The sequence below is a fragment of the Mirounga leonina genome, unplaced genomic scaffold, assembly GCF_011800145.1.
Source record: "Mirounga leonina isolate KUSES-001 unplaced genomic scaffold, KU_Mleo_1.0 Mir_114, whole genome shotgun sequence".
NCBI lineage: Eukaryota > Metazoa > Chordata > Mammalia > Carnivora > Phocidae > Mirounga > Mirounga leonina.
Genome location: NW_023270265.1, coordinates 34,755,520 through 34,773,179, shown reverse-complemented (window position 1 = coordinate 34,773,179; position 17,660 = coordinate 34,755,520). Strand labels below are relative to the sequence as shown.

The 17,660-nt window shown below is 51.7% G+C and overlaps 1 protein-coding gene across 1 annotated transcript; it reads right to left on the bottom strand.

The window, feature by feature from the left end:
• Positions 1–327: 327 nt before the first annotated feature.
• DUSP5 (dual specificity phosphatase 5) lies at positions 328–13,278 on the bottom strand. Its single transcript, XM_035028830.1, has 4 exons — positions 12,716–13,278; positions 7,808–7,956; positions 4,578–4,797; positions 328–1,841 (listed from the first exon to the last, which is right to left on the bottom strand). Exons 1-4 carry the CDS (start codon positions 13,092–13,094, stop codon positions 1,441–1,443), a joined length of 1,149 nt encoding a protein of 382 aa, XP_034884721.1. The 5' UTR covers positions 13,095–13,278; the 3' UTR covers positions 328–1,440.
• Positions 13,279–17,660: the final 4,382 nt, after the last annotated feature.

Genomic DNA, 17,660 nt, shown 5'->3' with positions numbered 1-17,660 from the left:
ACTGATGAAGCATCTGAGACTCAAGAACAATTTGCCTGGGCTCATGGGAGTCGAGAGCCCTGAGTGGGTGGATGCTCTGACCACCTCTCTGTGTGGCCGGCACCTAACGACTCCTCTTGCAAGTGAGCTTAGGGAAGCCTCTCAGTTGGAAAGCAATATTCTGTATTGTTAAGGTCACCGGCCGTGAGCAGATGCAGACTCAGTCTACAGTGGTACAACCCCCGTCACCCTAGTGCTTGTCTGGATCCAGTGAAATATGCTGTGTCCCCACCTAAATGTACTCCTACCTTATTACCCCAACTCACCAACACGAAGCATTGCCTTTTTTTCTTTTCATCTTTTTATTTTGCACTATAAAAAAACAACATCAACAATAACAACAACACCCAGTAACATACTGCTTTTCTTCACATTCATATGGATTTTAGGAAATTATTGCCTTTTCCCCCGGAGAGAACCTACAGACAAAAAAGAAGTACCACATTACAAAATCTGCAAACCCCAGAAGTCCACAGCTTGAAGACAACCCCCAGGGGCAGGGAAGATAACGTGTGTCACGAGAGACAAGACAAGCACACATTAAGGACAGCAAGCTGGGGAGACGACCGTGTCAATGCCACTGACCCGGACGCGGCGGGTCTCTCTTTCTCTTGGCACCCGCTGCCACCCCCTAAAAGGGGTGATTTTTGGTCGAAGGTCTGAAGAACTCCTTTCAAACGACACAAGAGATGCTTTGAGGAGAGGGGTGACGAGGAAGGTTCAAGTATGAGTAAGAAATCATGCGAAGTCCGAAGTCAGGGAAGAACCCACAGTGGAAAGGACACCCAGAGAGGTCGACGTCTTGCTACTTCAACCATCCGCCTCCAGCTGGACCCAAGAGGGAGTCTCGGAAACATGGGAGGGTTCAAATCAGCATCTAGATGGCGTCCCTCCAAGCCCTGGACAGGTTGCTTTCCTGACTGGGTGGTGATCAGCTTATGCCCTGAAGCAACAGACAGATACGGAGACTGCCAAAGTTAAAAAAGTAAGGTGGAAATTGTGCTTCCTTCAAAATGAATTGGCTTCGTCATTGCCTTTTCTCCTGGTCTAGCAACTGCTCTCTCCCACGTTGCTGTGGGTATTTATTGCCTTGCGCTGGAAATGAAAAGGCGAGCTCGGAGGTGCTGGGCCCGGGCGGTCCTGAGAGGGCAGGGGGTCTGGAAGTACAGTAGTCGGCACGCGCTGTGCTCTCATCATGGCTTGGCCTTCCTTCGGTCCCCAAAACCTATCCCCGCCGTCAGCGTCAAGTACGTTTGCAAGCCTGGTGACCGCTCATTGTCCCGCCAGGGCAGCAGGACAGAGTGAGGTTTTCAGTATTGCACAGGTATGAAATGTCCACGAGTTTCAAAAAAGCAGAATCACAGTTGTTCTTGGGGCTGGGCTGGTTCCCCGATCCCGGTTTTAGCAGGATGTGGCTGTGGCCATGGGGCTCCTGCCGAGCTCTGAGACTGTCGAGTGGGTGGGCACGGGGGCCAGCACCGAGGTAGGGAAGGTGCAGTAGGAACCCTGCAGGTCAGGGCTCAGTGTCTGCAAATGGGCTATGAATGACGAGCTTGCTGCCTCCCCTTGGCAGGAGGGAGCCTGGGGCGTGGAAGGCAGGATCTCAGACTCATACTGCAGGAGCTGGCCCATGAAGCCAAAGTTGGGCGACACCACACTCCTCCGCTGCTTGATGTAATCGAAGGCATCCTTCAGGCGGAACTGCTTGGCTTTCATGAGGTAAGCCATGCAGATGGTGGGCGAACGGGAGATCCCAGCCTCACAGTGGACCAGGACCTTGCCTCCCTTTTCCCTGACACAATCTGGAAGGAAGAAAAGACAGTGAGGACGAGTTGGGACTGGAACCCAAAGGCAACGATGCCAAGATACAAGGATTCAACACAAAAGTAACCTAGTCATCAAAATGTCACATCTGTCCAAGAGCTGAGGTTCCCAGTCTTTAATTTAATACCCACTGGCAAGGACAGAGCTCATGGGGTCCCCCCAATGTCTATCCCCATGTAGGGCCTTTCTAATCTTCAGACGTGCTTCCCTGTTTTCCAGGATACTTGCACAGATTCTGCCCCTGAAGGTGCCAGATCTGGGGTAATATTCCCTTTCCTGGAGATGCCATCCTAACTTGGGTTCCACGGATGGGTTTCAAGAGGACATTGCAAAATCCCGGACATTGCATGCAAATTTATTGGGTAGGTACATTTTTCTGAGAGCGCCCCAGGGTCAAAGACTGACTCAGAAAAGCAATTCCTGCCTTTTGGGATCTGATTCTAATGGGGAGGACCTAGGCCCTCTCCTGCTAGAGGCCTGCCAGCCTCCCTGGGTACCCTGTCTGGCTGTGCCAGGGCGGGATGCTTGGCTCAGCTCCCAGGGTTCCCACCACCAAACATACGATAAATAGTGCACAGCCACTGATTATAGCCTGGCTAAGTGACGCTTACTAGACTGGAAGATATAAATGGTTTTCGCAAACTCCATCTTGCACAACAATGGGACTCACTGCTATAAAGCTACCACCATCAGTTAGCATTCTTTAGCTCAATATGACAAGGTCTCCCTCCTTTTCTGTTCCACTCCTCCCCCCAAAAGAACTGCAACAGCTAAAAACGAGGAGCAAAAGGTTACGCATATATATATACACACACATTAAAAACCACAATTAAAAACCACAAAAAACAGTGTTTCCAATTCCCTCTCTTGCTAGTGAGGAAACAATTACAACATTACAACACAGGAAGTCTGAGGTACCTGGTACAATGTAAAGCCACAGTTGTGCAAAAACACTTAAAGTTTTGAAGGGCAAATAAAGTCAGCTCCCTTATCCAGCTCCCTCCTCAAGTTCAAGACGTTTACAAATGAATCTGTAAGATCTAAAAGATCAAGTTTCTGAAGAGTCAAGGAGGAACCCCGGAGTTTCCTCAACAGAACAAAAGTCCCAAAGGATACAGTGTAGCTCATTAGAGGTACCCCCAATTTAGTCTGACTCAAAAGAAAAAAAGTTCCTGTAAATTAGTTCAAAGGGGACCCCAACCCTTAGGATTGCACGGTCATGACTCCGATCTTCCTTTGCTCCTTGTAGACTAGCTTTTAATTGCCCAGTGCCACGTCCAAGAAAGCAAAGGGCCTAGAGTATGCTGTTTTTGCTCTGCCCCTCAGGGCTTGTCTACCACGTGCCCTCCCAGGCCCTCCCCTGGGAAGGGGTCAAGTGCATGGTATGGGCTCAGTGCCCCCCTTTCACCAGCAGGGCAAGGAGTCTGGGGAAAAGCATCATGTGCTCTCAAAAGGCTGTGGGTTTGTGTGGTTGCGTACACAATACACAGGATGGAGAGGGAGGCTTCTGAGAAATGGATGGGGGCGGGTTTCATGAGCTCACTGAGTAGCTATCCAGGTAATTAAATAACAGGCAGAGAAGGGCAAGGCATTCCCAGGGTCAGGGAGACAATGTCAAGGGGTTCCCATTCTGAACCCATCATTTGGGCTGCCTCTCAGAGATCCAAAGTAATCCTGTCAGCCCAGAGGCTCAGAGGACCAGGACAGGCTCAGCCTTCTGCCTCCGGAGACTTTCCCAGTGGGTTTCCTATAGAGGAGAAACCACGTGTGATGAGCACAGGGCCCACCATGTGGCTGAAGGGGGTCCCCTTAATTGCTACCTGCCCTGAACAGTTATTGCTGTGCCCAACACCTGCCTTTCCCCCTCCAAAAGCCCTCAAAACAAGATAAGGAAAGTCACATCTCAGCTTCAACACCTACGTGTGTTACAGGGGAAGAAGGCAAGGCCACAAGGTTGGGGAGTCGTGCCTGCAAACCTGAAACAGCCACCGAGGCAGAGAGGGGGGAAAGAGAAGCTGTCACACGAGGGAACAATCCAGCCTATGCTCAAGCGGTGGAAATCCAAGGCCCAGACCCTTTCCAGGCAGAGAGGCCAGAGGTTTCCAGGCCTGTCCAGGGGACTAAATGATAACTGCCCAACACAACACATGAAAGATGCCAACTTCGCTGTGCACAGAGCATGGAGCCTGATCAAATGCTATCTCTAATCCAAAATTAGCTGAAAATGCAAAACAAATTGCCCCTAAAGCAGTCTGCCAAAGACTGTGAAAAGCTGCCAGGGCCCTCGGGGCTCGGTGTGTAAGTAGTGCTCTCTCAATCCTTCTGTTGGCTTTCTAAAAATGCCCCAACCTACGTAGGAGCACAGTGAGGATCGTTCTTTCCCTCCCTTGCTTCCCTGGCGTGGAGCATTACGCACGGACACACTCTGCTTGCCACCCAGCTAGGAAAAATAACAAGAGCGGCAGTGAGTATTGCCATAAAATTATATTAATTCATTTATCTTGCAAATTAAAACTCCTATGAATAGCAACTCAAATCCTGCCCTCTGCCTCTTTGGTGGCTGCAGCCCTTCCTGGCTCCAACTCCTTGTGGTCGCATAGACGAGACATTTTTCTTCTTGGCAAAGGCTAGCAGCCTCCATCGATACCTCAGAACCAAGAACAGGTGCCCCTACTGGGCTCCCCAAACGACTGAGGACGAGTGACTGAACCTACCGATGAAGTCTATTGCTTCTTGAAAGTGGGAGCTAATGTCGGCTGTGTGGCTGTCTTCCACGGGGATCCATTTGTAGTGTAGGTGGGTGGTGCAGGACTCGGAAATCCGCCGGGAGACATTCAGCAGGGCCGTGATGTGCAGGTTGGCGAGGAACTCGCACTTGGATGCATGGTAGGCACTTCCAAGGTAGAGGAACGGAAGGATTTCAACTGGGCCGCCCTGGAGGGAGGGGAAAAGGACAGCCGGGAAATATCGGATTAGCTTGCTCCTTTAGGAGACGAAGCAAAACAACCCCGACCTACTTGTTGTAAGGTGGGAGGTTCCCTTTCTGGTTTCCAGGTAGAGAGTTCAGAGCCAGGGTAGTTCAGCCCAGAGTGTGGGGAGAGCCTGGCAAACGCTCTACCCGACGTGGCTGCCTTGTGACTCAGTGACAGCCAAGCCCACGCAGCAAAGATGTTTCATTTTCTTACACATATCGAGGTAGGGAACGCTAGCAGCCTTCCTGTGCCGACAAGGATGAGAAGATGTGTGTGAAGGGGAAGAACGGAGAGGCTTATGCTCACATCCCAGCTGCCCCAGCAGCACCAGGGCAAGCCTTCTAACCTTGGGGCAGCCCTGGCTTCGTTCGAGACGGAACAGGTAAAAACTCAAGACGAGTGCCCCCACCTTACAGTCCTGATATTTTCATGGCGTATTTCATCAAACCTAGGAACCCGATGATTGATCCTAAGACACATGTGGGTTTCAGAGATGTTAAAGTGTGCCCCCCAGAAAGGTTGCTTCTTGGAAGTGGAAATGACCACTGTTTACCTGGAATCCCTAAAGAAAACCTATTAAGCCAAGGAGAGAGGGGTTCCTCCCCCCCCCGATCTTTGTCACGTGGGACTGAGGGTTTGTGAGAGATGCTTACATCATTACCCTTTCGGAAGGCCACCCACACACCAGGTTTCCAGTTAAGGATGATCCCAATTAGAAGCTGAGACCATCTACCCTGAGGCAAAGTTAAAAACAGCTAGCTGGTCAGACTCTGGCAGCCTTAGCAGCTCCAGGGTGGCAAGAAAAACCAGAGATAACTGGGACAATGGGAGGCCCCAGAGACTGAGAGAGAAACACTGGGCTTGGGGGTGGGGGGCGGCGGTGGCAATGGCTAAGTCTCTGGGAGCCTTTCTCGTATCATCCATCCGTTTTCTGTGTTCCCATTTCCTGTCCCAGAATAAAAGCGGAACGGAAACTCTGCCGGACTCATAATAGGGAAAGGGGTGTAGGATGAGGGCTAGCAGAAGGCAACGCTCAAATTACCTGGCATGTGGTGTGTGCTTTTTCTTTCCTGAGAAATCAAGTGTTCAAGCAAAGGCCAGTTTGGCCACTTAGAAGAAAGTCACAGAGGATTTTACCAAAGACAGGAAGAGTAACAACCAGTTTTTTATTTGTTTGTTTGTTTTTTTAAGTAGGCTCCACGCTCAGTGAGGGGCTCAAAATCACAACCCTGAGATCAAGACCTGAACTGAGATCAAGAGTTGGGTGCTTAACCAACTGAGCCCCCCAGGTGCCCCAACAACCAGTATTTTTATTAGCACCTACTAGAGCTGGCCCTTGGACTTAACACTTTCGATGTACCTACATAGATCTCTCCCTCTCTTTAGTGCCTGGAATCTTACCCAATTACTTCTAAAGCCTAGAACACCACACCCCTGAAACCATGGGTCTTTCTTTTTCTGAATCCTCTGTTTAGACTCAAGAGGAAGAAACCAAAGGACTTCAGAAACCCCAAAGGTTAACACAACCTTGCTTGGCTTCTCTCAATGCAGAGCGCGTCTAAGAAATAGCACTAGGGGGTTCCCCGATGAACCTTGGGAGATACGTCAGGGCCTCCCCAGTCCTCTCTTGGCCAAAGGTCTGCTGTGCCTTTGCAACATCCTGACAATTCTCGTTTCTCTTTCACTTTCTGAGAAGTGAGGGGAAAACACCACCCAAACAAACAGAAAATAGAAATCCAGCTAAACCACATGCCCCTGGCTTGAATGCTGAGGGTTCATCATACGCTGTGTTTTTTAATAAAGGAAAACAAACAAAATAATAACCCTGGCACCTTGCCAAGCTAATAGATTTCCTGACCAGGGATCCCATTCCAGGGAAGTCACTTGGCTTTACTGGGAAGTTTATTCCCAGGGGCAGAGTTCTGCTCATGCCAGGCAGCATCCAGATGTCTTCCTTCTTATGATCTGGACATGTTAAGTACATGTTGTGGGAAATACTTGAAAAGCTCCTCCCACCAAGTCAGGTGCCTAGGATGGGCCCCTTCCAAAAGAGGTTCTGTTTCTGTGGAAAACAGAACGAGGCCTTGAAAAGAACCAGAGTTAAGAGAAGGGAGGCGTTCTGGGCCTACTGCTGCCAGCCCAGCTACAGGATTCTTTGCAAAGAGATCATCTCCAGTTGTGAGACACGTTTTTTCCCCTCTGTAAAATGGGAAGGTGGGCTTTGAGCTCTGGTTTCTGCCAGCTTTGGGTCCTTGCCTGCCTTTCCCTCATCCTCCAGCACTGAAGGGGACCGCTGACTGAGCCTTTCACACACTTTCAGGCTTTAAAGAGTTGCCAGAAAGTAACATTCCTGGAAGGGGAAAAAAAACCCCCACATATTTGTAGGAGCATGAAATCCTCTACAGTGTCTCTTGATCTTCTCTGGTTTCAGAATTTATGGAATTGTAAGCAGCAGAAACCCTTAGAGCCTGCTTAGCCATCCAAAGGGTAGTTTCCCCACAACCCTCCCCCAGTCCCGTTTCCGTTAAAAATAACAAAAAGACACATCTCCACAGGTACTAGGTTGGTTTGCAGAAACTGCAGAGCATGAACGATTACAAAGAAGATTAACACAGGAAGCCTAAAAGTCAGCTCTGAAACATCTTCAGGGAAACCTAAACTGATATTCTGAAGCTTCTCTGCACTTCCTAGGCCAACTAATAATAATGTATCTTTCACTTCCCCTTTTCTCCAGAAGCTGTCAAGCGTCCTGTGGCTCCTTTGCTCTTGTCAGCTTGTTTGCTGGAAAGAAGCCCATTTACTCTTGGATGGAAACTCAAGTTGGCAAGCAACAGCTCTCTGAAGCTAGAGGGCTCTGCCAACACCCTGATCCAGAAGAACGCACCAGTGCTACTGAGTGGGGAGAGGGAGAGCCAGGGGGCCGAGGAAGGAACGGAGTCCGTAGCCAAGACGGCATTTCCAAAACCACTTACCTGGTCATAGGCTGGCCTGTAGCTGAGGCTGAGCACTGGTTTCCCACACTGGCTCATGAGGGCTTTCTCGGTTTCAACCTTCTCTTGTGAAATGGGCTGTACGTCCACACAACACTCAGGATATTCTGAGTAAAAAGTCTCATATCCTCCTGCAAGGTTAAAAAAAAAAAAGGAAGATAGATGTTAAGCATTGATTTCTCAGGCTTTTAGAAAATGTCCAGAATTAATCAATACCCTAAGTGTGGAAGAGTCAATATTAAGCTAACATAGATTCTGGTCTTGTAAAAAAAATTGAGCCAAACCAACTAATAGCTTTGGAACAGAAATGGGCTACACACACACACAAACACACATTCCGTCTTTTCTAAAAAGTTATAGTTCAGAGAGGCAATGATTAATTTTTGCATCTATCAGAAGCAGCTGAAAGGAACTCTGACATCTGGCAATATTTACAAAATCCCTCCAGAAAACAAAAGCTATTTTCACTTACTTATCTAAAATGAAGGTGTGATTATGCAAAATTGCATTCACTTGCAAGAAGAGACTCCTGAATTGGTCTGTTTCATCCCTAGCCCATTAGCTCTGAACTGGACTATAGATGCAATCCCCTCTATTCATAAGGGAATGGGGGCTAATACGAGGTTTAAACTCAGTGCAATAAAACAGCCCTGCCCTTTCTCACTCCCAAGGAGCTAAAGAACACTGCTGACAATCCTCTCTATAGGTCCAATTTTGAGTAATCAATCTAGTTAATTACCTTCCAAACCAAACTGGAGGCACGAGGCCTTTAGAACTTAATTCTCAGTCCCAATATGTAAAAACTGTTTCTCTCCCCTTCAAGACCACCTACCCTTCCTATCTTCCTTAGCTTCCCCTCCTGATCTTTCTTCCCTACAAGTCCTCAAATGATAACTACCAGCAGGTATGACTGTAAAAATCCTTAATATTACATTTAAACTTCTCCAGATGGGTCACTTAAGGTAAAAAATACTCTCTGACCAAGTCACAGAAACTTGGGCATATTAAAGAAGTCTCAGGCCCAGAACTCAATGGGAAAGAACCAAATGAAAAACATGCCAAGTGCTGCCAGGTGAACAGGACAGTCTCACTTGGGGAAGCCCTCACTCCCAATCCAAAAGGACCCAAGGGACTTCCGAGAGCCTCCAGAAAACCTGCTATTTCTTTCTGACCCAGAGAATTCACCTAGGGTCAAATCATCAATTAAATATGCATTCCGAGCCCATGTATTTTCCACAAAGTCCCCTCTTTCTTCTGTCTCTTAGTGGTGTGATAGGCCCACAGTGGAGCCCACGGTGGCCTTAAACCCCTGCAGTAGACAAATGGTTAATGGATAACATGGCAGTCTCCAGCTCCCTCCCAGAAGCTGCAGCCAATTCCTAGAATGAGTCATCTTGCCATTACTGCTTCCTCCCAGCTTGCTGGAACTGCCCCCGCCCCCATTGAGTACACTCAAATCTCCTCTGTGGTCACTTCAACAAAAAGCCCATTGGGCCCTCCCCAGATGAGCTTCTGGTCCTCCTGGTCATGATAGGAGACCACACGCCAGGGAGTAACGGAGGTGGGAGGTGGTGGTGTTTGTGGCTTAGTTTCCTCCTGCCCCCACTGTAGCCCCTGGACCCTTTCCCTCCTAGGATGTAGACAGAAGGTCACACTTAGGGACCCACAGCTTCACTGGAAGAGGGGACCCTAGTTAGTAAGTCACTTCCTGTGCCTGGGCCTCCAACATTTTGGGTTCCAGGGCACAAACCGAGTGATACGGGATGGGAATATGGAGTCAAGAGTGGCCCAGGCCCTCCCAAACTTTCCCAAGAATGAGGCTTGGGAAAGACAAGCCTTCAGGCCACCCCAATTCTTGTCTTTAAATAGCACACTTAAAAGAGATGGCTGTCAGGACAGACAGGAGGTGCGGGTGTGGGCTGGGTCCTGCCTGCCTGTTGACAAAATAAGGCAGGCAGACAAAGCTGCTCAGTGTAGTTGAGGGACAGATAAACAAGGGGCTGTCTCTTCAAGCTGGGGTCAGGAGTCCTTCAGATTAGATGGTCTCTTTCACCCACTCCCTTCAGAGGCAGGGAGAGACAGACCGTTCTCTGGTGCCTCACTTGAGCTGCAAGAGCTGTGGGAATTCTTTTGGCTGCTTCAATCCTCTTCAGTGATTCTGCTTTTGATCACCGCTGCATGACCAAGGGAGCAGAGAAGCTGTATGGACACTGTATATAAATACACACTGACAATGCCATTAGGTCGTCATCCCATTTTAGTGTAATTTGGGGGAGGGGGGGTGGAGGACGATAAAGGTAAGTATAAAAGTCATTATTGCCCCAAGATCTGAAATGCTACTAGATTAAAACCTGAATTCATCATATCTGGACATGAGGTAGATGAAGAAATAAAAATTTTCTTGGACAACAATTTAACATTCGTAGTGTTATAAAGTAGCACTAAAGATAAAAGATAAAAGATACTGTTAAGTATCCAGCAATTCCTATTGAAATTTAAAATGCACACAACTATCAACCTGGCAGTTCTCAGAATCTCACTGAAAGACAGTGCACACGTAAAGCATTTGAACAAAAAATATACCCAACAACATCGCCTCAAATAGCGAGGTTGAAAGCAACCTACTGGCTACCACCAGGGGACTGGTTTAAGAAGTAAGGGGCACCTTACTCAGTAGGTTAAGCGTCTGCCTTTGGCTTAGGTCACGATCCCAGTGCCCTAGGATCAAGCCCTGGGCCTGCGCCGGGCTCCTGGCTCCCTGCTAAGGCGAGGAGTCTGCTTCTCCCTCCCCCTGTTCGCATGTGCCCTCTCTATCCCTCTCCAATAAATATTAAAAATAAAAATAAGTAAAATGGACACGTATGCTCTGATAAGGATAAATCTCCCAAGATCTAGTTAAGTGAAAGAAGCAGGAACAGGAAATATACAAAACCATTCTATTTTTTAAAGATACTGGTGGAAGGGCGCCTGGGTGGCTCAGATGGTTAAGCATCTGCCTTCGGCTCAGGTCATGATCCCAGGATCCTGGGATGGAGTCCCACATCGGGCTTCCTGCTCCTTGGGAGCCTGCTTCTCCCTCTACCTCTCTCTCTCTCTCTCTCTGTCTCTCATGAATAAATAAATAAAATCTTAAAAAAAAAAAAAAGATACTGGTGGAAAACTAACTTGTCTAAAGACGAACAAAAAATAGTTGGTGGCTGTCTCTGGAGAGTGGAACTGGGTTCAAGGGCGTGCAGAAGACCCACTTCTAATCGTACAGCCTTTGTGCTTTTAAAAATTTTACCTGTGTGTGCTACTGTCATTTAAAAAAAAAAACATTTTAGACATGAATTTTCCCGAGATGTGAGTCTACAGAGCCTACAGAGCCGCTTACTTCCTGTGGCAGTAACTTCTAAACAGTCAGCATGACCCCCCCTGGAGAGGGGTGGGGAGCAGAGGTAGGACGGGGGGTTTCCTGGACTATATCTTTCATGCTACTGGGAAGGCAGTAGCTTTTCCTGTACTCATGGCTAAGAATGGGAGGCAAAAACCACCATCAGGAAGAGAAAGAAATCCCGGGCTAAGCGTGAAAACTTCTGCAGAGCTTGGAGGGCATCCCTCCTTCTCCTGCAAGCTCAGGCTGGTGGAGAAGGAAGATGATCATCTTCTGCCTGTCATCTCCCTAACAGGAATAAACAGGGGACAGTCTGCAAGAGGTGCTAATAGAGGTGGGCGCTGCGAGTGTGCTCTCCAGGTCTGGAGTGTGTGAAATTCCCCAAGTTGCGTGGTTTTGAAACAGGGCCCTCAACGCTCAGTTCACTGCACCCGAGTTCTGAACCACATCGCTGCTGTTTCTCAAGGAGTCTGCAGCAGCCCTGGCAGGGCCTCGGGGCACAGCTTGGGCTGAACACTCATCTCAGCACTGTGGACTGTCTTCCGTACGTTGGAGGTTACAAAGGACCTAAATACAAGGCGGGAGAAGTCATAGGAAGTGACCCAGAAATCAATGCTCTGTAATTTGAAAGTCAGTCACTCACTACCCGGGCCGGGGAAGTCGAAGTCCTCTCTCCAGCAGGTGTAATGGACGGACCGGTGGGGCAGCTTCTGGGGCGTCTCAAACCAAAGGCGACGGAATCCCCTCCACCACCACCCTGCTACACCTCTCCTAAATCCTGGGGCTCGCTGGCCGGCAGCCTCCCACCCCTGGCAGACAGCAGGAAGCCAGCCCCGGGATGATCTGGGGGGGTGGGGGAGGGTTTGAGGGAGAAGGTGAAAAGGGTGGGAAGGCTGTCAGCTCCAAATGGAGCTAGAGAAAGGCCTGGGAGGGGAGAAGGGAAGGCCGGAGGAAAACAATAAAAAGCAGTAAAATGAAGTGGAAAGGAAGGGGAGGGACTGGCCCGGGTCAAAAAGGCAAGAGGGGTCGGTGAAGACAGCCTAACATACGTTAATGGTCCAGGCGGGAGGAGAGGGGACGCCGCGGCGCCACGCTCCGGGGGGTCGCGACCTGCTGATCCCGCCTGATCTGCCTGTCAGAAAGGCTCAGAGCCCAGGCCCCAGCGAGGGCGGCTAAGCCGGCGCCAGCAAACGGGGGCCCGCGCCCAGCACGAGCCGACGGCCCCCGCGGCCGAGAAGCGGCGCCCCGGCCGCGCAACCAACCCCACCCACCCAGGCGGCCGGAGCTTTCGAGGAACGCGGGTGGGGAGGGGGAGGCTCTGAGGGCTCACACTGGCAGCGCCCTCCCTAGCGCCCGTCAAGCCCCAGGGCGCAGACTCGGGCAAGTGGAGACTGCCGGGTGCCGGTCGCGGAAGGCACCCCGCACGAGGAGGGGACCCCAGAGCCCCGGGGCGTTCGCCGCGCGGGGGGGGGGGGGGGAGGGTGGTGACAGGGGCTCGGCGGCCCCGACGCGCTCACCTTTGAGGAAGTAGACCCGCGGGCCGGCGGGCAGGCAGGCGAGCAGCGAGGTGAGCACGACGCGCGCGGCGCTCTCCTCGCGGAGCTTCTGCCAGTGGCGGCTGCCCTGGTCGAGCACGACCACGGCCGCCACGCCGCCGCCGCCCTCCTGCAGCAGCCGCGCGCGCGCCGCCTCGTCGGGCAGCACGTAGCGTGCCGACACCGCGCCGCCGCGGGCCCGCCGCAGCACCACCGAGTTGAGGTTGACGTTGAGCGAGCCGCGCACGCTCGAGGCGGCGAAGGCCAGGTAGGGCCGGCAGTCGAGCACCACGCAGCGCGCCGCCGCCTCCTTGCGGAGCATCTTGCGCAGCTGGCGCCCGTCGAGCGACGTGACCTTCATGCCGCCGCCCCGCGGTCCCGCGCCGCGCGCCCCGTAGGTGCCCACGGCCAGGGTGCCCGCTGGCGAGGCCCGGGAGGGCGACCCGCGAGGCTGCGGCCGGCCGGCCGGCCGAGCGAGCGAGCGAGCGCGGCGCCGGTGCGGCCGCTCAACTCTGCTTTCCCGCCGCGGACGCTCGGCAGCCGGCCCGGCCACTCGCCGCCCCAGAAGCCGGGGATTCCGCCAGCAGCGCCGCGTTTTATGTGAATGACTGGGCGGCCTGTGACGTGGCTGCCCATATAAGGCCGACTATGGGTATTTCCCCGCCCCTTCGGGCTGTGGCCACGCCCCGCGGAGCCGGAGGCGTGGGGCGGGCGCCGGGCGTTAGTCAGCCGGAGAAAGAGGAAGTGGAAGGCGCCTCCCTCCGCTTTCTGAGGCTTTGCGCGGGGAGACACTCACTCGCGCATCACCGAGGGCTGCCGGTGGGGTGTCAGGAACGCCACGAGGCCGAGGTGACCCACGCTGTGCGGGAAGCGGAGGAAGCGGAGGAGGCAGGGCCTGGCGCCGCACAATCCGGCTTTGAGTTTCGTAGACGTAGGTTCCGAACCTGCCGGGTGGGGGCCTGCCAGGCACCGAGCCAAGGCCGGGCCGAGGGGAGCCCAGGGCCGGTGCCCCCAGATGAGTCGGAAATGGATTTTGGTCTTCACCCAAGTCTTGACGCGTGAAGTGAGATGATAGCTGGGATTGGCTTCAAGGGATGGATTACGGATGACTCAAGATTGGGTTTGTGTTGGTAGCCGTGGAAGTTCGGTTATGGGTACCTTACACTGGGTTCGTGATACTGTTTTCTCCACTTTTCTGTTTGCTTCAAATGATCCATAATAAAAGTACCTAAAAGGAAAAATGGAGAGAAGAGCCCGCAAAGGATTAACAGCCTTTTCTCCGTCACACTTCAGTAATAATTAGAATAATTGTTTTTTGAGGAGCTCTTTTCTGGCCCCTGGAAAGTCTGTCACGGAATCAGCTGCAGCATCAACATGGGTCCGTTGATGGAGCTCAGTCCAGGCAACTATCCAGGTGGCTTCTGGATTTGGGGGATTATCTGTGGATCAAGTCTAATCCCAGGCAGTCTGCCCCCACCAGTCCCCAGCGACGTCAGGCTTCCCATCCCCAATCTTAGTGAACTGGACACGTTCCCTCATTCAGCAAGTATTTACTGAGGGTCAGCTTTGTGCCAGGGACCCTGCTAGCTGCAGGGACAGGTGTGAGGGAAACATGCTTCTACCCTGTAACCCGTGACCGGAGTGGGGAGGGGGCTGGCTGCTCAGTGGAAAACAGGCTGCCTCCGCTAGAAAGGTGCTTGTTTACTACAGACAGGAGAATGAGGTTTTTAGAAGGAAGCAGAAATCAAATTCTGAAATCACAGGCAATCAAACCGGACGCTAGATAGTTGCTATTGGGTCACAGCGGCATTCAGTCAGAGGCGCTGTCCTGGCCCAGACAGTAGAGACTTAAGGAAGATGGGATGTGGGGGTTTTCTTTCTCTGTGGGGTTATTCCTGCCAGCCTTCCCTGCAGTTGTCTCCCAGTGTCACCAGCAACATCCACCACCAGACATTTCAGCCAGAGCCACGCAAGCCTGTTGCACCCACAGGGCCAGGCTCTGTGTTGGGGGCTGGACACCAAAGTGAGCAGGACCCACTCTCTGCTTGGGTTGCCCCAGCCCAGAGAGGAGGCTTGTCGCAGCCACAGGCCGCCTCTGTAAGGTCCTGCAGTCAGTATGGAAAAGCATCCAGGCTGTAGGGAGTGGGGACCTGGAGAAGGCCTCCCAGAGCAGGGGAGAGCTGAGGGGAACTTCAAAGAATGAATTGAGGTTAGCCAGGCCTCAAGGGGGAGGGTGGAAGGCATTTCAGGCAGAGGAAACTGCTAGAGGTAAAGAAAAACAAAACAAAACAAAATGCCTGCTTGGTGTGTGGGAGACCAAGGCACTTCTGGCATTTATTAGAAAATTAAGCAGGGTCAGATGACGGAGGGCCTTGTGTGCCATTTACGGCATTTGGATCTTATCCTTTGGCTGGAGCAGCCCTGGATGAGGGGTCTTACTCAGTGACCTGGTCAGGTGACATTTGGGAACCTCTCTGAGGCAGCACTGTGGAGGATGTTTTATTTGAGAGTGGGGGTAGGGGTCCAGACTGGAGTCAGGGAGACAGATAGGAGGCTTTTGTGGGTAATCCAGGCCTGAGCTGATAAGGGCCTGCCGGAACTTGGCAGTTATAGCAGCGATTGAAGAGGCCACGCAGATGGGAGAAACGTTTAAGTAAATTGCCGGAAGGGATGGGATGGGGAGACACTAAAGGGGACGCCAAGGTTTTCAACTGGGGTAATTGGGGTAATTGGGTGAATGGTGACACCTTTAGATAGGGAACCTACAGGAACAAATCTGGGTGAGTTGCAGCAGGAGGGGGGGTGACATTCAGACGTGTTAATAAGTTAGAGGTGATCATGGACCACTCAAGAGGGTACCCAGTAAGGGGGGGGGGGAGTGGCCTGGCAGCCAGTGTAGAAAAGTCATCTGTCAGCCTCTGTTTCCATGTCCAACAGATCACCAGGTCCCAGGACTCTGCCCTTTCCAGTCCCGGGGCAGGGCTGGCTGGCTTCATGGGTGTCTGACCTGTATTGCTACACGGGGCCCCATGCTTGGTTTAATGCTCTGCTGTCACTCTCCTGAAATTCTTAATAATTTTTGGACGAGGAACCCTGCATTTTCTTTTTGCACCAGCTCCCATAAATTATGTAGCTGGTTCCGCCCATGGCTATCTTTAAAAGGCCCCATCATCTCCCATACTGGGCTGTATAGTAGTGTCCTGTTTCCCAACCTCCAAGCCTTCTCCTTGCTCTCTCATCCTCTGCAATGTGATCTTTTTTAAGCATGGATCTGAGCATAGAGCCCACCTGCTCTGCTCGGAAACCCTCAATGACACCTATGCACTGTCTGATAAAGTCCAGATTCCTTAGTAGAACACCAAGGTCCTCCTCGTTCTGGCCAGTTGGCCAGAACCCACCTCTAACCTTGTTTCTCTCCTTCCTTTCTGCCCCTCCCCCAGGCTCCAGTTGTCGCCTGTTTCCTAAACTTGCCCAGCATTTTACTGACGGCTGCTTTTCGACAGGACCACAACTCATTCCTTTTTATAGGGATCCTTCACCTTCACACACAGCTCCAGAGCTACCATTGCACCTCCAAGAAGCTACCCCCTTTATCCCCAGCCTGTTAATCGGTTGCCCTCCTAGGGTCTCACCTTTGTGCAGTTTCTCCCTCCTCCAACCTGACACGTGAGTGTCATCTGTCCTGCCATTAACCTCCCAGGCCACACTGAGGATTTATCTCACCAACGGTGCCTGCGTCATAACATCCAGCACGTGGTGGGAGCCCGATCCATGTGGTAGGATGGAATTCAGTGCTTGCTGAGACTTGCAAAGCTGGCTTTTTAGGAAACACCTGGGAAGAAAGTTGGCCACAGTATATAAATCACAGCGTTAGACCCTGGGTAAAGAGGCAAGATAGGAAGCTGTGGACACATGGTTTCCTAGGGTCAGGAACCGGGCTTCATCGGCCACAGGCCTAGCAGGAAGAGGAGGGTGTCTGAGATTGGAATTATGTAAATACTCATGCCTGTCCACCCTACTGCTTTGAATGGGGGTGAGGATGGGTTCAGGGAAAAAAAGCAGAATTTAAATTAATATTGTGAGTACATGAGGCAGGGCCTCTTCTCCCTGCCAATTATACTCAAAGGGAGACAAGAAGTTGTTTTTTGTTTTTAGTTTTTAAGATTTTATTTATTTATTTGACAGAGAGAGAGATAGCGGAGAGCAGGAACACAAGCAGGGGGAGTGGGGAGGGAGAAGCAGGCCTCCCGCAGAGCAGAGAGCCCAATGCGGGGCTCGATCCCAGGACCCTGGGATCACGACCTGAACCGAAGGCAGACGCTTAACGACTGAGCCACCCAGGCGCCCTGACAAGAAGATTTTTTAGGTTTCTCGGTGCTCGTTTGAGCAGTCATCCTAACCCTGACGCCCTGGTTCATCGTTGTGATCTGGGATTCTTACCCTTTGGAGGGTCGGGGTCACCCTTTTAAAAATGTTGTGGGCCTACAGCGTTCAGCTTCCAGTGTCAGGGAGTTACACAGACCTGGGAACTCCTGTGTCTGTCTCGGCTCATCTCAGCCTCAGTAGGAGCTTCTGGGATTTCTCCCCAGCCCTGCTTCCCAGCCCCCTGCCCATAAGGTGGGCCCAGGTGGCCAGTGACGATGGATCAGAAAGGACCCAAAAATGCCAGGAGGGGCCCAGGGCAGCCCCAGGGCCTGCCCAAGGATCCTCTCAGAAGGATGAATTTTGCCCCCCTCTTCATTTATTTGTTTCTGATTATGCAGGTAGCACATGCTCATTGTGGAAAATGGAGGGAAGTAAAAATGCTGCCGCCTTCTTCTCCTCCTCCTCCTCCTCCTCCTCCTCCTCCTTCTTCTTCTCTGCTCTCTCAGGCTTATGATCCCAAATCAAGGCTGCCAGCCAGGTCTGGACCCTAGACTTGCTTCCC